General features: G+C 47.0%; 2 protein-coding genes across 5 annotated transcripts in view; both read left to right on the top strand.

The window, feature by feature from the left end:
* Nucleotides 1-1,306: 1,306 nt before the first annotated feature.
* syde1 (synapse defective Rho GTPase homolog 1) lies at nt 1,307-16,840 on the top strand. Its single transcript, XM_085467100.1, has 14 exons — nt 1,307-1,568; nt 7,374-7,636; nt 8,242-8,719; nt 8,802-9,140; nt 9,439-9,634; nt 10,132-10,295; nt 10,743-10,847; nt 10,943-11,031; nt 12,629-12,766; nt 12,843-12,969; nt 13,097-13,272; nt 14,054-14,309; nt 14,381-14,671; nt 14,852-16,840. The coding sequence occupies exons 1-14, from the start codon at nt 1,484-1,486 to the stop codon at nt 15,031-15,033; spliced, it is 2,889 nt and encodes a 962-aa protein (XP_085323226.1). The 5' UTR covers nt 1,307-1,483; the 3' UTR covers nt 15,034-16,840.
* Nucleotides 16,841-18,361: 1,521 nt separating this feature from the next.
* The window catches only part of LOC146704058 (protein phosphatase 1 regulatory subunit 3C-B-like), a 29,616-nt gene continuing 24,296 nt past the window's right edge, over nt 18,362-23,681 (top strand). The window contains exons 1-4 of one of the 4 annotated variants that reach the window (XM_085467096.1): nt 18,362-18,570; nt 19,637-20,040; nt 20,252-20,834; nt 20,986-22,664. In XM_085467096.1, coding sequence (XP_085323222.1) covers nt 18,557-18,570; nt 19,637-20,040; nt 20,252-20,834; nt 20,986-21,262 — 1,278 coding nt within the window. In that variant the 5' untranslated portion in view covers nt 18,362-18,556 and the 3' untranslated portion in view covers nt 21,263-22,664. Of the gene's footprint in view, nt 18,571-19,636; nt 20,041-20,251; nt 22,665-22,906; nt 23,386-23,681 lie in introns of those variants that run through there. The other 3 variants (XM_085467099.1, XM_085467097.1, XM_085467098.1) reach the window with 3 other exon arrangements.

Here is a 23,681-nt window from a genome sequence, read left to right as displayed (position 1 = left end):
AGACCTCCTGCTGAGCTGAGGGAGCTGCAGGAGTGGTGACGCAGTTTCCTGAGATCTGATTGGTCAGTATGGGCGATTTCATACCTGCTGATGTTCACATAATGTTTTACGATTTGTCTTTATCTTTAATTGTAGATTTAAGTTTGGTGCTGGTTGTTGATAGTCACCATCACACAGATGAGTCAGCTGATCGATGAAGATTCAGGAAACATTGTGTCGACATAAACTTTCTGGTAAAGCGAGGGCCGTAGAGGCAGCCTCAAACACAGAGGAGGGACAGGTGAGTAAGGAGGCCCACAGGCTCCCCTGCCTCTGAGTGGGTTAAATACCTGGTTACAGCTCAGAGTGATGTCACCTCATTGGCTGTCTGCTGTCACATGGGAAAGCTCACTGAGAGCGTTGGGGGTCTGGAGGTCCTAGACCCCCAAACACCTTAGTGCTGATGAAGAGGAGGAAGCTCTTTGCCATTTGTCTGGTCTCTGTTTGCAGCTCCATGTCCAACCTCGGAGCTCTCCTTCCTGTCACGTGGATGTTACTCCTCGCTCCTTTACCTCCACTGAGACACAGAAATAAAGGATTTACAGATTTCGCCTCCTGCTGAGACGTCTAAAGTAAGACTCAGCTTCCAGCACAGGTGAGTTACCTGCTGCCTGACAGGCTCAGCTCCAGACAACATGCAGTTCGGCCCACACAGGAAGTGAGTTTACTTTGGTTACACCTGTGAATGCAAGCGTGAGGAGACTACCTCAGGTCACTGTGAGCTGAGGCGACGCTCCAGCTTTCACTCCCACTTTGTGTTCTACAAAACTAAAGAAACCAACAGAGACCTCCAAAGCTCCTCCCCCTCCTCCTGCACCTAAACCTGGTTTCACCTTCAGCCTCTTTGTTCCGGTTTCCTTCCAGCAGAGGGCGTAACAGCTGAGTCGTGAGTTCGATCAGCCAGATTTTATTTCTTACAGATCGGTAGATGGACAGAGAGCAGCGGTTTGCAGCAGAGAGCAGCACAGTCCTGGGTTTTGTATTCAGGGCTTCTCTGTGTTGAGTTTACAGGTCCTCCCCAGGATCTGGTTAATGACCCTGAATTAGACGAAGACGAGTGTCACCGATGACGTGGGAGTCACCCTCACTGCCCGTCTACATGAGTGTTAAGAATCACTTTTAAAATCATCAACTGAAGAGAAACTGAGCACTTTGTTTGGAGCAGAACTACACCTCCCATGATGCCTCAGTGCAGCTCTCCTTGTGTCCCTGCAGAGGGAGGAGAGTGGGAGGAGGAGCATGGGGCGGAGAGGGGTGAAGGGGGAGTTTGGGAAAGAATGCGAGGAATTCATTTCCTGTAGAACAGCTCTGAGAACGAAGGAGGAGACGAGGAGTTCGTGGAGAAGGAGCTCTATCTCCTGCTCTCCTGCTGGATTACTGACTCCACTCTCCTCCCAGCACCTCCCGACTCAGGAGGAGCAGGAGGAGGAGAGGGAGGTGCACGATGGCTGAGCCCCTGCTGAAGAGGACCTTCTCCAGGCTGAGAGGCAGAGACAGAAGCCGCAGGAAGACCGACCCCAAACTGAGTGGTAAGCAGCTGAAACTCACTTTTCCTTCACTTACATGCAGCATGTGAATGCCTCACGCTACCTTTAATGTCAGAATAAAGTTTATGAAGGGCAGTGAACACCTCACGATGCCTTCATGTGATGAAGCTGCTTCCTATCACAGATTAAGGGCACTGTGAGCACGCTCACGGCAAGCTTCCCAAACTTGAGGGATGAACTGCTCTCATCCCTGAAGTGGGCGGGAAACTAAGGCAGAGGACCATTGTTATGAAAGAGCTTGTTTAAATAAAGTTCTGCTGTTGGAATCAGCATTGACCTCATGACCTCAGGCGTCTCAGGTCACATCCGAGTGGGCAAACAGTGTCTGATCAGAGCTGAAGCAGAGCACAGGGAGAGTCTATGTGACTTTTCTGTTTTCATCGCAGCCTTCGTCAGGACACATGACCCTGACGCTCTGTGTTTGCGTTCTCAGCAAAGGGTGGAGGTCAGCATGACCCATGAATGAGCAGACGACCTCGTGCTAACACGCTAACAGAGGCCAAGGTCGGCGTCCTCGTCTCTGCTGTCCAGTCCTCAGATGTTTCGGGGTGAATGTCCACGCGTTTCCAGTCAACGTGGCCACCCAAACCATTCAAAACCATCAATCTATATTAGACGTAACCTTTTCACTCACATACCAGTAATTACATCAACAGCTCACTGTGTTGGTGTGTGTGATGTGTATGTTGTTCAGTTGAATTCAATAGCGCCAAATCACAACAACAACAGTCGCCTCAGGGTGTTTGATATTGTAAGATAAAGACCCTACAATAATACATACAGAGAAAATGCCAACAATTCTATGACCCCTATGAGTAGGTACTTAGCATTAAGAAGGAAAAACCTCCCTTTTAACAGGAACAAACCTCCAACACTCTGGGAGAGGCGGGGCCATCTGCTGCAACCACTTGTGGTGAGGAGAGGAGGACAGGACAAACCTACACCTGTTGCAGCATAACTAAGGGAGGATTCAGGGTCACCTGGTCCAGCCCTAACTATATGCTTTAGCAAAAAGGAAAGTTTGAAGCCTAATCTTGAAAGTAGAGATAGTGTCTGTCTCCTGAATCCAAACTGGAAGCTGGTTCCACAGAAGAGGGGCCTGAAAACTGAAGGCTCTGCCTCCCATTCTACTTTTAAATACTCTAGGAACAACAAGTAGGCCTGCAGAGCGAGAGCGAAGTGCTCTAATAGGGTGATATGGTACTACAAGGTCATTAAGATAAGATGGGGCCTGATTATTTAAGACCTTGTATGTGAGGAGCAGGATTTTGAATCCTGGATTTAACAGGAAGCCAAAACAGGAGAAACCTGCTCTCTCTTTCTAGTCAGGACTCTTGCTGCAGCATTTTGGATCAGCTGAAGGCTTTTCAGGGAGTTTTTAGGACTTCCTGATAATAATGAATTACAGTCGTCCAGCCTGGAAGTAATAAATGCATGAACTAGTTTTTCAGCGTCACTCTGAGACAGGATATTTCTAACTTTAGAGATGTTGCACAAATGGAAGAAAGCAGTCTTACATATTTGTTTAACATGTGCGTTGAAGGACATGTCCTGGTCAAACATGACTCCAAGGTTCCTCACAGCGTTACTGGAGGCCAAGGTAATGCCATCCAGAGTAAGAATCTGGTTAGATACCATATTTCTAAGATTTTCAGGGCCTAGTACAATAACCTCAGTTTGATCTGAATTAAGAAGCAGAAAGTTAGCGGCCATCCAGGTCTTTATGTCTTTAAGACATTCCTGCAGTTTAACTCATTGGTGTGTGTTATCTGGCTTCATGGACAGATAGAGCTGGGTGTCATCTGCATAGCAGTGTAAATGTATGCTATGTCTTCTAATGATGCTGCCTAAGGGAAGCATGTATAATGTAAACAGAATTGGTCCTAGCACTGAACCCTGTGGAACTCCATAATTAACCTCAGTGTGTGAAGAGGACTCTCCATTTACATGCACAAACTGGAGTCTGTTAGATAGATATGATACAAACCACTGCAGCTCTGAAAGCTGTTTCTGTGCTGTGATGAGCTCTGAAACCTGACTGAAACTCTTGTTGTGTCAAACACATCTGATGTTGTGTTGTCTGCTTCTTATAAAGTGTTTTTCTATTCTGAGCACTCAAGCACTTTATACTATGTATGTGTGTTCTGTCTAACATTCATGCTCTGATGGATCTATCAGAGAGCAACTCCGGGTTAGTATCTTGCCCAAGAACATTTGGCACGCAGACTGGAGCAGCCAGGGATCGAAGCACCAACCTTCAGATTAACAAATAACCTGCTCTCCCTCCTGTTCAACAGTCTTTGTGACCTTGTGCATTGTTGGAGCTTGTTTATAACATGTTTCTCAGCTTCGAACAATAAGAAACACGCGCTTTCCTGCAACTGGGGGTGTCGGAGAAGGTGAAGGTACACCTGCACATCTGGAACACCAGCACAGTACACTTTTACCTGAGCCAATCAGCCGTCACGTCACATCCGAGGGAACTCAGAGTGTGGATTTGCTGTGCTGTTTTCACTAATATGTACGTTAGATGCTTTTGTGAACGCAGTGTGTGCGCTGCAGAGCTGCATCAGAGACTGTGGAGAGGAAAAATGTTGCCACATGACCTCGGTTCTCTGAGAGAGTCCTCAACGAGCTTCCTCAGTGCATGCTCAGACCTCCTCCTCACTTTATTTTTAGAGCAGGTCTGCTCTGGATCAAGACTCTGGGCTCAGGGCCGAACTCTTACACACGCACACAGAGCAGTGACGTCTTCTGTTTCTATAACAACAGACAAACAGCCAATGAATGGACCGAATGCTCGTGATGTCACTGCGATGTCACTGCTCAGTGCCGCGTGAAAACATGATGTCTCGCGCCGGATTTCTTCTGTGCAGAGCTTCATGCAGGTGCATCATGAGTTCATGGCTGTGTGCTCTTGTCCTGCTGTTTCATCAGCAGTTGCGGCCAAAGAAGTGAAGTGCTGAGACTTTTCCATGTCCGAGTCCTCGCTCTTTGTTGTGGTGAGGGGCAGACAAGTTTTCCATTTCTTTGTTCTTCCGCTCGTGTCCATCCTGATTGTTTTACTGATCTCTCTCTGACATCTGGGAGTCCTTACACTAAAGTAATGATCATTATCCTCTGATAACTTCTGAAAACCCAGAGGAAAAGCTTTAAGTAAACAGGAGGAACAGATGGTGCTCCACAGAGCGATCAATGACGCGACGTGTAGTTACACTTCCAGGTAAATCCTCAGTAGGGTTCAGGGTTCAGACTGAAGCAGTGTCAAAGGTTCTCCTCAGTCCTGGTTTGAAATCATGACCAGATCTAGATCCAGATCCTGGGGACAGTCGCACGTTGTTAGCTTTCTGTAGAAAATCTGGGTCAGTTAGCCACTTCCTGTCATTAGGCCTGTGTGTGGTTTCTTCCTGTTTATCTCTCTGGGATGTTGAGTAAAAGTTTGAGATATGAATCTCAGTGAACACGATGGCTTTATTTCATATTAACATTTCAAACATTATGTGTAAGGACTTTTAAAACCACGCAGGTGAACATGTAAACATGTGGACACAAACATGTAAACATGTGGACACAAAGATTAAACAGAAAACGAGCTCGATGGCTTCTTCCTTCAGCTCACACATGCTGACATGCACGCTGCGATTCATGGAGCGAGCCGGAGTGAACACATTAAACCAACGCGGAGGTTAGTCTGATGGTTCGAAGGTCATCCTGAAACTCACTCACTGAGTTTCTGATGTAAACATGTGGGTTAAAGGTCAAAGCTGTAGCAGACAATAGGTCAGAGGAGGATTTTCAGGGAACTGTCCCTTTAAGAGCCTTTAAACGAAAGTGTCTGAAACACATCAGTTTGTTTAGAAAGTGTGTGTGTGTGTGTGTGTGTGTGTGTGTGTGTGTGTGTGTGTGTGTTTGCAGGCTGTAATGAATAGTGAATAGACAGCAGTGTGTTTGGTTTTAAACACAGAGACTTCATTCACATCTGCACAGTCACAGCTGTTTATTCACCCTACCACCCCTCCACCCCCACCACTCCACTCTACGCCCTAACTCCCCCACCCCCGCCCCACAGTGATCGCTGTTTGTAGGACCGTTGAAATGAAAAACAGATGGACTATTATTAGCGCTCACGCTCTCGTCTCTGATGACAGGAAATGAGGGACAACCTCTGCAGAGTGTCACTTCCTGTCTGGGCCCGTTTTCAGTCCAAAGGGGCTGTGCTGAGAACACAAGGAGAACAGCTAGCCTTCGTGTTGTAGCTTGGTCCGATTCAGTCCACCTTTCATTCCTTTAAAGTGTGAAACAAATGCATTGAAAGGACCCCGCGTGTGCGTGACGATGTTTTAACCTGCAAAGTGAAAGAGAGTGATCCTAACCTCCAGGAGGGATTTCTTTAGTTCATCCTATTTAGCTATGATCCTGATGTCCTTTGGGACTTTGTTTAACTACAGTTTAACTACAGGAAACCACACCAGCCGATAACTGACCCTCGAGAATACTCGAGCACCATCCAAACTACTTTAAAACAGTTTGAGGGGTCCTGAATGCAGTCCTGAATTCGGACTTCTCTTAGATTCTCTTGGTGGGGGTGCCTGAATGCAGAGGACACAGGTTAAACTGCTGACTTTACCCAATAAGAAGTCACAATGGTGCATTCATGGCATTTAACAATTTCACACAAACGAGTTTAACACATGAACTCAGAACACACGTCACATTTACAGATGCTGAAACACACACAGAAACAAACAGAGTGTATTCATGAGGCTCAGACAGCTACTTTGCAGACCGTCACGAGGATCTCACACACACACACACATACACAAACACAGTCCTCGTGCCTATGGTACGACAACTTTTCTCCGTGCCCCTGGTACACTGCGCAGGAGCACTTTGCTACACACACACACACACACACACACACAGGAACACTGGGTCTGCGCTGAGGGCTGGAACAGTAATCTACATGTATAGGATGTGACAGAGAAACGTTCCACTTTCCTTCACAGCAACAGCTGATCATATGACCATCAATAGGAAATCAGCTGAAAACAAAGGTCAGCTGAGAGCGCTTTATATGTCAAAGTAAAAACCCTGTAATATTACAGAGAAACTCCAACATGTCAGAAGGCTGTAGGTGTTGCATACCATGCGAGAGTCAGAGGAGTCATGAAAACAGACAAAGTTGAACTCTGCAGTGAATGCAGGAAATCCCAAAGGTAAATCATAAAGTCCAAAAACAGAGGAAACGCTAGCAGAACACTGGGGTAAGGGGAACAAATGTTCTGTTGAAGGACAGTGACAGGAGGGTAACCAAGTGGAGACAGCTGTGCAGATGGAGACACAGCTGAACCAAATCACAGAGGACTAAAATCAAAGCATGAGGAACACTAACTCTCAAAGCAAAAGAGAAGTGAGCTCACTAAATGAGGACGACACAGATACATTAATGACCAAATACAATAATAATATGCAAAGCAAGGCAACCAGGAATCAAAACAAAATATTTCTACAAACCAAAACTCTAAAAAATGCTGGATAATCTGACACAACCATGAGACAAGAGCAGGCGAGCAACTGTCTTAGCAACAGTGCGAAAGAAAAACTTGTAACAGGAAGAAACCTCCGGCATAACCAGGCTCAGGGAGGGGCAACCACATGTGGAAAAATCAGTTTTGCTTCCTATCATCTGATCTGGACCAGTGTGTGCAGATCAAACTCCACCTCACCACTTTGATAGCGCCAAACGTACTGATCCAGCCCATAATAATAGCTGTTTGTTTACTACAGAGGCTCCAGTCCGGCCCGACAATGTCTTCCAGTCCTCTTCCTCACCATCGTCACCAACACTTACAGACCCCGACCCCCCATCGCCTCCTCGAAACCATATCACAGTGGCGAAGAAACAGCAGTGGGCGCGTCAGGGCTCTGCAGCTCCACCCACCTTCTTGACCTCAAGCTCCACCATCACACTCTCAGACCAGGAGAGACCCACAGGGATATCTCAGGATGCATCTGGGCAGGCCTTGAGCCATAGGCTGGTGCAAGACAAGGTAATAGCACACTATCTATATGATTGAGCCTTCACACTGCCATTCTCCTTTGTCCCTTCTTTTGCTAATAGTCAGACCTTTACTGCTGCTTCAGTTTTTGTTCTGTCCGCTTTGTTCTTGTCCTGCTAATAATTGGGCTTTATCTTCCTAGTAATCTTTAGTCTTTCTACTTCCACTGCTAATCCTTAATCATTGTTCTTCTCCTGGTAATCCTTAGTCTTTGTCCTCCTGGTAGTTCTCTATCTATGTTCTCCTCCTAGTATTCCTCCAGCTACGATGTCCATGGTGGTTGGGTCCCTTGTTCTTGTTCTGCTGCTGCTTATTGAACCCTTTCCTATGTCTCAATTCAGGTGCCTTCATTAATACGTTCCCACGTATTAAAACAATACAGTGCATGCACTTATTTGTGTTAGGCATGGATTTTTAACAGGGAAAACAGAGAAATATGTTCACTTCCCAGAAATAACAGTTGCAAGGTTGTTGGACAGAGATTGTGCTGCTGGTAGATGGACACCTCCTCCTGGATCTGATGGTGGTTTGACTCCTCACTCTATCCCTTCTCTCCCTTCAGTGATGTGTCCACTCGTTATTGTCATGGTTTGCAGATGCAGCAGTGTGCTGACAGGATGTGCACCAGTCTGGCCTGGGATAAGACCAGTGCGTCCTGTGTTAGCACAACAATGCAACAGGAATCCTACTACCCAGCAGGGGACCCCGCTGAATCTCCCTCCACCTCCGTCAGTGCCAAGCTGTCTGGCCAGCGCGCCTACCTGCAGAGCCTGGATCGCAGCAGCCGAGCCTGGGTGCTTTCTTCAGGAAAGACTGCAGATGAAGTGTGCGACCCTCAGGAGGACAGTGGCAGCAACATCTGGTACAACCCGATCCCCGAGGAGGAGGACTTAGGAGGTCTACGCCGGGACGAGGATGTATGGAAGCGGAGGGCAAAAAAAGATGAGCCTAGTGCTGGAACAGACATTGGCGGAGGTTGTAGCAGTGCCAGTCCACTGGAGGACTTTCAGTGCTCCAGCCTCCCCAATCCAAGTGTCAGTCACCATATCGATGACATCAAAGCAGAAAATACAGGTAAGACTTCCTGTTTCACCTGCTGTCACCACATTGCTCAGGTTTTGTCTTCATTGGCGTTCTTCATCTCACCCTGCTTCAGACTCTCCTCCAGACTCTAGTCCCGCCTCCCAAAAGAAAGGGGGTGTGTCAGGAAGTATGATTGACAGGTTGAGGTCTCCTGGTACGGTAAGAAAACTCTCTCTAAAGATGAAGAAACTTCCCGAGCTGCGCCGGAAACTCAGCCTCCGCTCATCTTCTCGGGCCCATCGGCAAACAAATGACAATAGAGGAAGCGGAGAGGAGTCGGCTGGTAAGAGCACGGCATCATTATTGGCGCTCTCCAACCAGAACGTGATCAGCAAGTATCATCTGGACAGCTCCACCTCTCCAGCCCGACCACAGCGACGGTCATCAAGAGGATGCTCAGCCAGTAAAGGAGGTAAACCGCTCGTGGGGGAGAAGAGGTTAGCTCAGATGTAGAGCAGGAACTTTCATGGCTCTGGGCAGGATTCAGGAGTAAACCGATAGTGAGAATGAGTACACAGTAAATACAAAGCGTCTGTGACTGTATTTCACAGAAATCTGTGTATCTTCCTGATATTTCTGACCTTGCCAGAACCACATTAAGGTCATGGATTCCATCTTCATCCATTTTCAATAAAGCGTGGGGAGTCTCAGCCTCTAAGTGAAATCCAGTGAAAAACTACTATAATAGAACATGTGTGTCTTCCTGTCAGGGTATCTTAGTGACGGGGACTCCCCTGAACTACTGCCACGACAGCAGCCCTCTCAACACGTGATCACCCAGGATGGGCCCTGTGACGTCAGCTCATTCCAGCTGTACGTGGGCTCCGACCCGCCGAGATGCAGCCAACGGGTGACGGGTTTACTGACTGTCCACTTGCTGGGGCTGGAGGAGATGAAGACCAGCAGGTATAAACATACCTTCAAGCCTTTAATTCACTTCAACACAGAATCTGAACACAGCAGCATCCAGTGGACATTAAGAGAACTGCAGGTCAACAGTCTAAAGCTCAGACTGGCTGTTTTACCAGCAGCTAATTCATGACTGTATAGGGTATAAATCGTCTGAGTACAGGTCTGATATAAAACATTCTTCTAACCTGGATCTCTGGTATCTGACCAACAATATGTCTGCTGGGGTTACCAGCAGACCATACAAGAAGTCTGAGCTCCAGTTTTAGGAATTTACTTGGATGTTACTGAGTACTAATTAGCAGGTCGTCTGTGTCTATGTGATACACCGGACAGACCTGTACAGTCTAACAAACTAATCCACCCTCTTGGTCACTTCTGGCTCCACTGACAACATTTTTCTGTGAATGTTGTGTTCAAGGGGGCCCCCTGTTGGAGGGTTAGGTTCAGATTTGGAGCAGTCATTCTCTGTCTCTCTGGATGTTCGGTCTCAGGTCAGAGGGCAGTAAGGAAGTCTTCCTGGTGATACAGATTGATGGGGTGACGAGAGCGAGGACTGCCCTCCTGATGCTGCGAGGCTCGGCCCTCCCCTTAAACCACACTTTCCACCTGGAGCTAGAGCGAGCCAGGCAGCTCCGCATAGTGGTATTAACACCAGGTAATACAACAAAGCCGTATTCAGGCAGAACCAACGTTCCCTCTAATGTTTCACGTGTCTGAGCGAATGCACAAACTCCCTGAGCGTCCCCTTGGACCACTGTGAGCAACAGCAGACGTGTGCACTGTGGTCACGCCAGCATCGAATAAGTTACATGTTTATTAAAATAATCAAATTACAGCATTTATGTTAGACTACTTTTAATTAACTGCTTTAGCCCACTTACAATGAAAATTTAAAAAAAAAATCTTGTCCATGTGCAGCATGTTAACACTATTGGAAGGAAAAATAACTTGAACTCCAATTTTGAAAACACAACTTTCTATTTTTATTTGATCACGACCCCCCCCCCCCCCCCCACACACACACACACACACATCATCATCATCATATTCTTTGGGTGTCCATTTAAATCTGCTCACAAATTTTTTTTCTCCCCTTTTTCAGTCTGTGGACCCAAAACAACATCTGAGCAGAGTCCCAACTCAGGTGGTCCAACTAGAAACCGGGTGTGCGGTCTGGGTGGGGTCTCCATCCCCCCTCTCTTCAAAGGTTCATTATACCACATTGTTCATTGTTAATGCAGCTGACACTATGATTATCATTGACGTCTGAATTGTATGCTGAGGATGTGTTTGGTTTGTCAGGGAGTCGCTGTCAGCAGCTCTGTGTGAAGCTGGAGCCCAGAGGACTTCTCTATATCAAACTGTCTCTGCAGGAGAAATGGGACACGCAGGTACACAATCCCACTGCTGCTGCTGATACATGCAGCTAGATTTAACTGGAACCAGCAGGTCACCTGGGCGGGGTCCCATCGTCCTGCTAGTCTGGACTGTTCTTCAAATAGCACAACTCGAAAACTTTGAATATACTAACAATGTATATAATGGTAAAAGTAAGCTTTCACATATTCATTACCAGAGATGGGCAGTAACGCGTTACTTGTAACGCGTTACTGTAATCTGATTACTTTTTTCAAGTAACGAGTAAAGTAAGGGATTACTATTGCAAAAACGGTAATTAGATTACCGTTACTTTCCCGTAGGAACGCTGCGTTACTGCGTTACTAAAACCGTGATTTTTTTTGCGAGAATGTCTCACGACAGTGACGTAAGCGAGTGCGCTGTTAGTGACAACAGCTGTGTGCAGATCAACAATGGATCATATATCGAGTGCAGAGAGAGTATGAGCGTGCAGCGTTTAAAGCGTGGAAGTACTGACCTTACTTTGAGTTTGATTCCATAAAAAGTGACAAAAACATTAGTGTCCGCTGTGCGTGGGAAGAAAACTTCTTTTTACAGCGAAAAAACCCCTAAACTTCCAACAAGCACCGAGTAGCTACGACGTAATGGGAAACTCACAGAGAAACTCGTGGATTCTTCCACTGACCGCGGCACACCTGCACCAGGGTAACCCTCCGCCTGCCCCACTCCTGCTTTACAGGTGAAAATAGAGCAACAGGACCGCTGAGTCTTTGACTTTATTTATTTTCTGCTGTGTTTTACTTGCATCTATTTGAAAGACTGAGTGTAAACACAAAAAATATTTTATTTTATGAGCTGGAATGTGCAGAAAATAGGTTTAAATGTTAAACTAATTTCTTCCAGTCAGAGAATGTTGCAGATAATTAAATCTTTGCTTGATGCATAAAGTTAAAAGATTAAAACTAATAAAACAAGTTTTAAAAAGAGACTTTTCCATTTGATTACATTTTGTATGATGGATTATGCAGAAAAAGTAGAATTGGGCTGAAAGATCTATCACTTTATCAGCTACTCAGGTTGTAAATCGTGTTTTTAAAAAGTAACTAAGTAACTAAGTAATTAATTACTTTTGAAAATAAGTAATCAGTAAAGTAAGGGGATTACTTTTTTGGGGAAGTAATCAGTAATTAGTTACTGATTACTTTTTTCAAGTAACTTGACCAACACTGTTCATTACACATAAAGTGAAATTTTTGAAGCCTTTTTTGTTGTTTTCATTTTGGTGATTGTGGTTGTGATATGGAAACGTCCAGCTTCTCAAGGGTGTGTTCACTCACACAGTCGGTACCTGGTGGGGCTCCTTCACCATCAATGCCTGCTGCAGTGCAGTGTAGCATAGCCACGGTCAGCCTGCAGCTGCTCCAGTATTACAGAAGCCCAGATAGGGGTTCAGGTCAGGTGAGCTGGCAGACCAATCACAGTAGCATCATGCTCAGCAAACCCTCTGGTAGGAGTTGCACCGCTGCTGAAAAGGGAAATCAGCATCTCCATGATGAGCATGAAGTGCTGTGAACTGTGGACCAACCACCGCCGCCGCTACAGACTCAATCATAAATTGTGTGTCTGCAGCCCAACGGCGACGCATCCACCCCGTCCTCTGTGTTTGGGGTTGAGCTCCACCACCTGGTGGAGAAAGAGGGCTCTGCAACTCCCGTCCCCCTGCTGATCCAGAAAACAGTGGCAGAGATCGAACGACGGGGACTGAAGGTTAGCGTGCAAGTCTGCTGTGACAAAGATGCCGCGGCTTCGCCGTCAGCTGATTATGTGTCTGTGTGTGTGTCAGGTGGTAGGTCTTTACAGGCTCTGTGGCTCTGCTGCGGTGAAGAAGGAGCTCAGGGATTGGTTCGAAAGGAACAGCTCAGCAGTTTGTCTATCTGAGGACCTCTACCCTGACATCAACGTAATCACAGGTAAGCACAGCAGAGAACATGTACTTGACCCCTGGCTCCTTACCCTGTCCCTGTGTCTGAGCTAGACTCTGACCCGACCTCTGATCGTCCTCATACTCGTTGTGACTGCACTCACCTGCCTCCTCAGGGATTCTAAAGGACTACCTGCGGGAGCTGCCATCCCCCCTCATCACTAGGACTCTGTACCAGGTGGTCCGGGAGGCCATGACCCTACGACCCCCACCTGTCCAACCTGCAACACCTGATCCCCAACTGTCCCAAAGGACCGTGGAGCTGCTGTCCTGTCTGCCACCTCCAGAAAGGGTAACAGCCAGTACTCCTGCAGTACTACTGTGGTAATCTTGCAGTGCACCAGCAGTATTCTTACAATGCAGCTTCCTGCTGTGTCCTCACAGTCAGCAGTACCTTGACTCAGTCTATCTGATGGACACTAGCCCACAATGTTCTTCCTCATGCTACTCTTCTTCTTCTGTGTGCAGGCCTGCTGTTGGTCCTGCTTCTTCCTGTCTCTGGGACACTACTGTGACCCAGCTGTGAGCCCTCTATGACCGCTCTAGTTTGCAGAGTTGGTGTAAGACAGATAAAGAACACACAGCGTTTACATTTAAAGCAAATGATGAAGGTTTGATTTCGTCTGATCGAGCATGTCGCGCTAGAACTGGCCAGTGACATAATTCCAGTAGTCAAGGAATTCTGCATGCACCAACTGCATTCTCATTGAGACGTTTCTTCTTCGTTAATGCAGAAGCTGCTGTCGCGGTTCCCGGTGCATTGTGGGTAATGTTGGCAGCAGCCTTTGAACAGGAAGAATAGTCTGGAATAATGAACGCATGCTTCCTGTTTACTTCCTGTATGAACACATGGTCCTACAGAGGGGTAGAAAACTGGCAGCTTCAGCTGCAACCTAACACCCTGACCTTTGACCTTTTCGCAACCTGGAACCTTTGAAGTAAAATAAACAGGCTGAATATTTTACATTCGGGAAAATTGAGACGAGTTAATCTGAAATCTGACATCAGGTCAGATTTCAGCAGGTCAACCGCTGAGTTGTCTACTAACTGTCCTCGCCATCTCTCGCTTTCAGGCCACTCTGTTGCTCCTGCTCGACCACCTCAGCCTCGTAGCATCTTTGAGCGCCGCCAACAGGATGACTCATCAGAACCTCGCCGTGTGCTTCGGGCCTGTGCTCCTCACGCCAACCCAAGATGCGTGGAGGGGGGGAGGAGGGAAGTCGGGAAGAGGATCAACGAAGGGCTTCTATCATGGCGAGGAGATGGCGAGCGCCGTGGACTTCAAACGGCACATCGAAGCGCTGCACTACCTGCTGCAGCTGTGGCCAGGTAAGCCCTACAGACCTGCCCACATTCCTTACCTTGCCATCGAGATCGTCCCAATTGTTCTTTGTCCTCAGTGCCGACTCATCGAGCACCAGCCGACGCCAATGCCTCGCCTCCTCCCTCCTCCACCCCTCACCAGAATCCCTTGGTGCAGCAGCAGCGGCATCCTGCGTTGCGCCTGGCTCTACCACAGAGCCCTGAAGAGGAGGTGGTGGTGTCACGGCGAGGGCGTGGCGGTGTGGCCCGGCTGGAGAGTCCACCGCCAATCAACAGGTACGCGGGAGACTGGAGCGTTTGCGGACAAGAGTTTCTGACCGGGCAGGATGCCGATTACGATGAGGTGGCAGGAAGCGAGAGCGATGCAGGTAAAAATCAGCTGATCGTCTACCTATACACATGGTTAACCTGCACAGGTGTCACTGAAACACCTGTTTGATTCCTGCTGGGTCACATTACGGCCTGAGAGGGTGACTGTAGAACTGACAGGTGTCTGACTGACAGCCCCTTCTCCTCTCTGACTCTGCTTCTTCCTCTTGGCTTTTCAGGGAGTGATGATGAAGACGAGGAGGAGAAGAAGAGGGCATGGCCAACAGGAGGGGGCGGAGCTCTGTACATGGATGACTTCCTGGACTTTGACGCTCCGTTTAACTGTCGGCTCAGCCTGAAGGACTTTGACACGCTGATTCACGACCTGGACCGCGAGCTCGCCAAACAGATCTGTCTGTAGAGAAGGAGGAGGAGCAGGAGGAGGAGGAGGAGCAGGAGGAGGAGGAAGATCTGACCTCATTAAATTTCAGATCAGCTGAGTTTTAAAGTGTTTGTCTCTGATGGTTTGAGTTTGTGCTTAAATGAAACTACAATGAAGTTTGTGTGGGAAAGCAGATCAGCTGTTAGCTTGACCTCTGACCTTTTACTCCATACCTGTTTTCAGCAATGAGAACAGAATAACTTTTCATAGCAACAGGGATGAACATTAATGATCGCTCAAAGTTCAGAGTTCATCAAAGAAACTTTTTATAACTTTTTCAGTGAATTATAATTAACGTTGAATTATTTAACGTAATGAAAAAAACACCTGACGTGTTTATTTTCGGACTTTTAAAAAAGAGAGAAGAGTCATTTTACTCTGCAACACATTTCAAAAGCAAACATTGAAAATAAAAGAAAACATTTCTTGTAATAATAAAAAATAAATAATTAGCATGAAGAGAAAAACCTGAACTAATCTCGGTGCTGGTAAAATATGAGTTTTGTATTTCTCTGTTTTGGGCCTTAAAGAAGAATATTCTAGTTAAAATAAATGAAACAAATAGTTATCTGAAAAAATGGGAAATGTTCTCATTGCCATGACTTTAAAGTCTTTTTCATTGTGAGAGTGTTTATATTGATTAACTATAAAGTTAAAAAAGGAAACAATTAAATGCCTGACCTTTAAATCATCTAAACTCAACCCTCCATTATCCCATCATCAGGGCTCAAAGTACCAATGTTCTCATTCCTCAAATGATAGAAAATAATCTTTAAATAAGGGGAAACTATAATCTGAAAAAGGTGATCATGGTGATGAAGGTTCTCAAATCAAGTTTCATTCAAAGCGTTTCTTTGGTGAAGTCTGAAGGTGAGGCTACGTCGCTCTTTAAACTGATTAAATCAGCTGCTCAGGACGTCTTGAAGGAGGCGCTGTGCCGAGAACCAAACAGAAATTTATTCCTTATTTGAACCAAACAGAAATTTATTCCTTATTTGAACCAAACGGGAATTTATTCCTTATTTGAACCAAACGGGAATTTATTCCCGTTTGGTTCAAAGAAAGGACTCAAAGCGTGCACGGTGACGGTCTCAGGGTGAGTCTAACGTTGAAACCAAAGTATGTGCCTCAGAGCCTGTGAGCTAACATTAGCTCACAAAGTCCAGTAATCAGTGACATCACCAAACGAGCAGCTCTCGACAGAGTCCGCACGAGGCTTCACAGGGGGGCGGCAGCAGAGCGCCAGGTCAGGTTAGACAGCACGCATACTGGGGTTATTAATAACAACTGCTCTCTGAGATTGTGGAGCTCCGAGTTCAGGCATGCCGTTCAGAGCCACAAACCGTCAACAAACTTTGGGCCTGACTGCAGCTTCAGTGTGAAGAATGGGTTCTCTGAGGCGTGGAGGAGGTACAGGAACCTCCTTTCACAGCAGCGAGCACCGGATATCTGGGTATCAGGGCTGGACTTCGGAGGATCTGGTGTTGTTTGCACTGTTGAAGCCATAATTTCTGTTTTGATGGTACAAAGTTTCTCACTGTGAGTTTGTGAAGTTTGAAGCTCTTTTCTCCTTGTTGTTGCTGACAGTATTATTATTGTTATTATTATTGTTGTTGTTGTTACTCTGTTTTGCACATCTTCAATAAGCACTTGTGTTTTTTACAATGAAGACGACGTTTGTCTGCAGATGAAGTAAGCAAAGTGATGAAGCACAGTTCCTGTTGGAACAGAACACAGTCTGTATGTCTTATTACCCCAAACAGCTATTAAACACCTTATTAATGAAGCTTCTGTCTGCTGTGGTCAATATCATCACTGCTGTCACTAGACCTCAGTGCACCATTCACATTGTGTTGCACTTCGCTCTCGCTCTGCAGGCCTACTTGTTGTTCCTAGAGTATTTAAAAGTAGAATGGGAGGCAGAGCCTTCAGTTTTCAGGCCCCTCTTCTGTGGAACCAGCTTCCAGTTTGGATTCAGGAGACAGACACTATCTCTACTTTCAAGATTAGGATTCAAACTTTCCTTTTTGCTAAAGCATATAGTTAGGGCTGGACCAGGTGACCCTGGATCCTCCCTTAGTTATGCTGCAATAGGTGTAGGCTGCCGGGGATTCCCATGATGCATTGGGTGTTTCTTCTTCACTCACTATGTGTTAATAGACCTCCCTGCACTGAAATGGCCTGTATTTGTATAGTGCTTTACAGCGCTCATTAGTTCTTATTAATCTCTGGCTCTCAGCAGCGTGACTTTGTCGTGTCTTCCCTAACCCCAGTCAGTTGCGGCAGATGGCCGCCCCTCCCTGAGCCTGGTTCTGCTGGAGGTATGTTTCTGTTAAAGGGTGTTTTATAAATAAAGTTGAATGTGTCACAGATTAAATCTACATCATGTGACATCACACGTACCTCTGACTCCTCACTAAACATCAGCGTCTTTCTAAAGCACTACAGGCTGCCCCTCTGCAGACTTCCTGAAGTCAGTCAATCAGAACAAACCCCCCTTAAAGGGAAGGCACTAAAACAGCTTGTTTTACGAGAATGGGGGGGGGCAAGGAGCTGCAACTAGTAACAGACAAAGAAGGATTATTCTGATCTTTGAATCATGCAAAGCTGCTGCTGCAGGACAGTCTAAAAGTCTAATCCTGTCCTCACCTCAGTTTCACGGTCCGCTGAGGAGGCAAACTGTCTGTCAGTCTGTTGATCATGTATGAGGCAGCTAAGGATGAAGCTTCCTCTGAGTTTACCTGTGAGTTTACCTGTTCACTGTGGGAACTGTCAGCCCTCAGTCTGTCTGACAAGACTCAGCGATTTCCTGAGGTCTCTGCAGCTGAAATCTGTAAGTAAAAAGGAAAGCAGCTTCGACCAGCCTGTGGGGACGTTTGTAGGACGGTCGTCTCGTCCATCTTTCAGCAGGTGCAGCTTCACCGCAGAAGACTCTGTCCTCATCAGTCCACCTTGATGACATTGACGGGATCAGAGACACATGAGACAGATCGAAATCATAACTTTGTTTATGTGGTAACTTTAAAAACAGCAAACTCTGTTTCAGGTACATGTGTCAGTTTAAGAGGGGCGGGTGGATGACGTACAGAAGCGTGATTGGCAGTGATCAGTGGCGTCTCTCACTCACTAACACCTGCATTTCTTCCTCTTAACTCACCTGTCAGTCAAAGCTCAGCGTGCATCAGGCCCCGCCCACCTTCTCCGTCCCGATAAACGCGCTCTCTCCTTCACTCTCTCGCTCGCTCTATTTGGCGTTTCTCTGATTGGCTGTCAGTTTGACCAGCTGACGGTGCCGAGCGCTGATTGGCTTCTCTCTCTCCCCGTTCTCGGATTGTCAGGGGGCGTGTCGGTGCGCGCGGACAGGCAGTGGTCGGACTTTAAAATGGCGGAAAAATAAACGAAGAAAAAAAGTAAAAAAAACAAACAAACAAAAAAAAAACCGTGGACACGGAGGGAAGCCCCGCGGCTGTCCGGGACGGGCCGAACCGGGCGACAGGTTTCCATGAACTGCACCAGGTGAGCTGCTCAAATATTAAACTGCGCCACAGCCTTCATCCTCCTCTTCATCACCAGTCTGTGAACTCGAGCTGCAGGTCAGCCTGGCACTGATCGATAAGCGATGGTTCTGTTGGTTATTGGTTTCAAACATCGATCAGAAGAACCGCCGGGTCAGTCAGCTTTAAAATCGGAGAAGTGTTGAAATATTCATCACAGAGCTGCAGATTACAAATCAAGTCATCAATAATCTGGCTTTGACTGTTGACCATGCACTCAGTAATCAGATTACTCTGTCAGCACCGCTTCATGTGATATCAGAAACATGCAAACGTACCTGTCTCATGTTTGTGTGTCCGACATACCTGTTAGCTAAAGGTAACTAAGTAAAGATGCCCAATAATCAATCACTTGGTGGTTATTGGTTTCAAACATTGATCAGCAGAACCAGCCAATCACACTGCTGTATTGAAACCTGGCCCACAGACACACGCTGGAGTTTTTCTCACTTCCTGCATGAAAAAACGTTTGCATGTGACTGATTTTTAGACGCTGTATTAAGGCTCGACTTTTACCAGCTCTTTAATTTGAACTTGGACCTGCAGTTCTATGATAGCGTCCAGTTTGTGTGTTTTCTGTGTAAAATCACCTCTAAAGACACCTGGGCCTCCTGCGCTCTTCGCCGTCTTCACACAGCCAAGTTTTTGAACAAAAGAAACGACAGGCAGGAAAGAGAATCTCTGAAAACCCACAGTCAGGTCTAAAGGTCAGTCCAGGACTCAGAAATGAGTGCTGGTCCTGTATGAGCACACCTGACGTACCTGCTTTTTAGGCAGTTTTAATGTATTAAGATCACAGAATGTTGACCATTTAATTCATTAACGAGGAAAGAATTATTTGATTGGTCACTTTTTCATCACGATTGATCACGGGCCGTCATCTCGAGCGCTCTGAACTTCGTCTGAGAGGCCATACGTAGTTCAGGTGTTTGGTGTTGCAGAGAGTCGTTATCTTCAGTGACTTTATTCAAATTAATGGAGATTTCTTCTTCTGCACTCTGAATACTGGCCCCCTCTGTCTTCCTCAGGGTCCTCCATGTCCTGAACCCTCGCCCCGGGGGCCCATCTCCCATCATGCCCATCGACGTGGCCGTAAGGATCTGCCTGGCCAGCTCACCTCCTCTGCGCTCCTTCCTCGGGAACTGCAACAAGCGCTCCTCATCCTCAGTCGCTCTGCTGCCGCATTGCCGACCGCTGCGACCCTGCCTTACCTCCGCGATGGCGACGGCACCATCAGCGGGCGCAGAGAGCAGCAGCGGCAGCCTGGGGCTGTTAAGGAGGAAGAAGAGGAAGACCGTGGTGTTTGCGGACTCGCGGGGTTTGGCACTCGCCACTGTCCACGTCTACAACGAGTGCGAAGATGAGGCGCTCAGCGAGCTGCTGACCGAGATCGAGGGTGCTGCCTCCGGACTGCACCTGGCAGACATCAAAGGTGACGGAGGAGGTCACTGATACTTAACAACAAACAAATCAGTAATCTATTAATCAATACATTTGTTCTGGAAGCTTCTTTGTGCCGGGTTGCTTACTCACAGCCTGTTTTTCGCTCTTCTCTTTGCATCCCTGAAGCAGTTGGGAAGTCAGAACATTTCAGCTGAGCTTCATGTTCTTTATTGACACCTTTCTTCATCTCCTCCTTCCAGATCCAGCAGATTGTGGTTCTTGCCTGGTTCTGGCCTTCACCCAGCCAGCCGCAGACTACCTAGACTTGAGGAGTCGTCTCAAAGCCCAGCAGGTGTGCTTGGAGACCTGTTCAGTCCAGGAACACCTGCTCTCGGGTACTGTCCAGGTCCGAAACATCTGCTTTGAGAAGTCTGTCTGGGTGCGGATCACCTTTGACTCTTGGTGCTCCTTCCAGGACGTTCGCTGTCAGTACCTGAACAACGTCTACGGTTGCCCCGACACCGACACCTTCTCATTCTCCATCGCACTCCCAGAGCTCCTCAAGCCCTCTGGAAAAGTGGAGTTCTGTATCCGGTACCAGACTCAGGACCAGACGTTCTGGGACAACAACCTTGGGAACAACTATCGGCTGGCAACGGCCGATCGAAACAGTCGGAGCACGGCCGTTAAGAGTCCAGCTGGAGTACCGTTCCAGAGCGACCGCAGCGGAGACAAGAGAGATGAGATCCATTCGGACTTTGATCCGTTTGGAAGCCCTCGGACATCAGCAGGAATCTTTCCTGAATGGCAGAGCTGGGGCCACATAGAGACCACCCCCTACTGGTGAGACTGTCACAAGACACATTTTTAGGTCACACTCACTGGCTTTTATGATGTACAAGATCCACTCCAGCACTAAAGAAACACTTTATCCTCCAGCTGTGATCCAGATGTTTGTAGGATTCACTGCGCACTTCCTCACTTTACCTCACAGGAGTTCTCAGACAGATGTTTACCTCTGGATCTGTCTCATACTCTTTTACCCCATGCACCCAAAAACTGAACCTTTAACTTACACCCTGGTTCCCACGATCCCGGCGCCTAGCCGGATACCACCCGGGGCTCCTTCATACGCAGCACAGAGAGGCAGTCAGGAGGAACCAGGAGTTCCAAAGGGCTTTAAACCAGCATCCAAAGGAGACTTTGAACCGCGAGATGAGCTGACAGGCTTAAGATTCAGTGCTTTCTCAGAAGCTCCCAAAGATCCGTAATCAGCGCCTTACAAACGTTTTTTCCTCTGGTCTGCATGTTCTTCTTCTTCTTTTGGGTTTCACAGGACTTGGATGACCTTCACGTCTTCATGAGCATCCTTCTCTGGAGGACTCTGAAACACCAGCATGGTTAATGTAAGGGTTCCTGAGGGGCTCACCTTTTTTGGGTTGTTTTATATGAACTGAATCGCTTCTGTCGTCAGGACACAGCTTTGAGTTTCCTCGGTTCATGAACTCGACCGTGACGATCAGTGTTGTGCTGTAACAGGTCAGATTCAGGAAGTGTTTTAGCCGTTACTTTAGACGGCACGCACGTGACTCACTGCTAGTTATTATGATGATGGCAGGGTTTATGGAGGCGGAGCTGTGGCCACCTGAGCTGCTGCTGGTTTAGCTGGCACACCCTGTGGTCCGTCTCTGTTCAGACTGGTTTGTCGCTCTCTTATCGGAGATTTTTTTTGTTGCAGTTGTTCGCTACTGTGTCGACTCGGAATCGCTATAGTTATGTCAGTGAGCTTAGACTAACCGTTCTCGAGTCTGAACTTGTTTTAATGCTGAGATCTTGTAATATCTGACCTTTGACCTGTGACTTGGACCCTTCAGGGACTGGACCAGCTTTAGTCAGAGCTGTGCCTTCACGTCTCCCTGTGGGGATCCTGAGTTCCTGAAAATGTTAGCTTCATAGGCTAGTCCTTGAGCTAAAGTCACATGACCTCATACATGACCAGATTCAAAGGTTAGCCTGATGACGCCGCAAACTTGTCCGACTGGTCAATGTCAAAACTATGGCTCATCTGTTACCGGGCAGATTTTAGCCATGCTTTTCCCCTCACTGATGTAGCTTTAAACGGTCAAAGGTCAGGAAAGCCTTGTCACGTTTAGTTGTTTTACTCTGACCCTCTGCTATGGGCGGAGTCACGTGACCTTTCACTTCCTCTTTGCTCCTGAAACCTTTACTGAACACTCCAGTGCTCTTACCTGTGTGTGCGTGTGTGTGTGCATGCGGGGACCATGTGACAAGAAGTAAGAGGGAAATGTGTTTAAAGTGAACGATGATGATGTCGATACTGATGGGCCCTGAAGTGTTTCCTGAAGGGCTTGTGCTGCGTTCAGGTGCTGTCAGCCCTGAGGCTTGGAGTTTTTGTATGAGCGACTGTATCGGGGGTGGGGGCACAGTTCTGATTGTCCCTAACCACAGAACCCCGCCCTCGGCTCTGACTTATTGTATTTAACTTGGTTAGCTCGTGAGCTAACTAGCTGCTAGCACTGTAGCAAGGCTGTAATGTAATGTGAAATGTAATGATGATGTCTGTACCAGGAAGTGATGTAAGCAGGGAGTGTTTGTCTGTTCCTATTTTTGTGTATCATTTCATAATAAAAGTCTAACATTTGTAAAGTTTGATTCTCGCTTACTTTATTCTGAAAAACTGACATCATATGAAGAGATGAAAGATAAATAATGAATAATTGTTTTAAATTGGGATGTTTTCACCTGAAAGTGTCCTTGTTGTTCAACCAACTCTGAGGGTTTCAGTTAGGTTCAATAAACTCGAACATGCTCTCTGGGACAGGAGGAGGCTGGCGTGATGAGATGTGAGCTGATGGCTGTAAGCGTGATTAACATTCCTGGTTTTGTCTGATTAGAGTCCAGCTGACTGAACCGAGGGGAGAGGACGGTCAGCGAGTCAGAGCGGCCAATGGATCGAGCAGAATCTGTTCAATTAACAGGAAGTGAGATGCACGGTCTGTATAAGTTATTGATCCAGAGTGTGTGTGCGTGTGTGTGTGTGTGGATAGTTTCCACTGAGGGAGATTTATGCTTATATAAGCTTGTGCGCGCAGACGGGAAGTTAAATCTGGTGCTGTCAGATGCGATGTGGATTACATCGCTGCTGTCACATGACCTCAGAGGCCGTGAAGCTGTTTCTGTGCGTCCCTGGGTTGGCTGTAGCTGTACCACCACCTCTTCCTCCTGAGAGCAGCTTGTGTCCACAGGATGTTTTGAGTCTCATTCTCAGGCTGGAGTCACATGACCCCACACTGCTCATCACTTTCATGAGGTTTAAATATTAAAGAAGTGGAGCTGCTGTCTGACCCCAAGATTAAACTTTATTTAAAGCCTTCTTTCAGCGCTTTATTTTGAAAAGCTTTGTGAGGTTTAAAACAAAGCGTCCTCATCCTGCTGCTGTGGATTCATTGACCTGTAAAATCATCGATGTATCTTTTTGAGTTTTAAGTGAAAACTGATTGAACTGCTTTTTCATTTTTAGAACACTGCGATTGGCTAATGTCAGCGCTGACGGCACTCATCTGTTGCCAGGCAGACTTCAGCCATGCTGAGCCCTGACGTGCAGTTTGAACTTGACAGTAAACTTCAGATTATCCCATTTATATAAGAGGATCATCATCATAATGACTT

Source organism: Copadichromis virginalis, linkage group LG8, assembly GCF_057382275.1.
Source record: "Copadichromis virginalis isolate Kocher_CV1m ecotype Utaka linkage group LG8, C_Virginalis_male_GT1.1, whole genome shotgun sequence".
Classification (NCBI taxonomy): Eukaryota; Metazoa; Chordata; class Actinopteri; order Cichliformes; family Cichlidae; genus Copadichromis; species Copadichromis virginalis.
This window is presented reverse-complemented; position numbering and strand designations above follow the sequence as displayed.

What these genes read in the sequence shown, in the direction of transcription:
- syde1 (XM_085467100.1), top strand. Translation starts at nt 1,484, where the DNA reads ATGGCTGAGCCCCTGCTGAAGAGGACCTTCTCCAGGCTGAGAGGCAGA. An exon ending in TGACATCAACGTAATCACAG is followed by an intron (nt 12,970 to 13,096) that starts GTAAGCACAGCA and finishes CTGCCTCCTCAG; the next exon opens with GGATTCTAAAGGACTACCTG. An exon ending in GTCTGCCACCTCCAGAAAGG is followed by an intron (nt 13,273 to 14,053) that starts GTAACAGCCAGT and finishes TCTCGCTTTCAG; the next exon opens with GCCACTCTGTTGCTCCTGCT.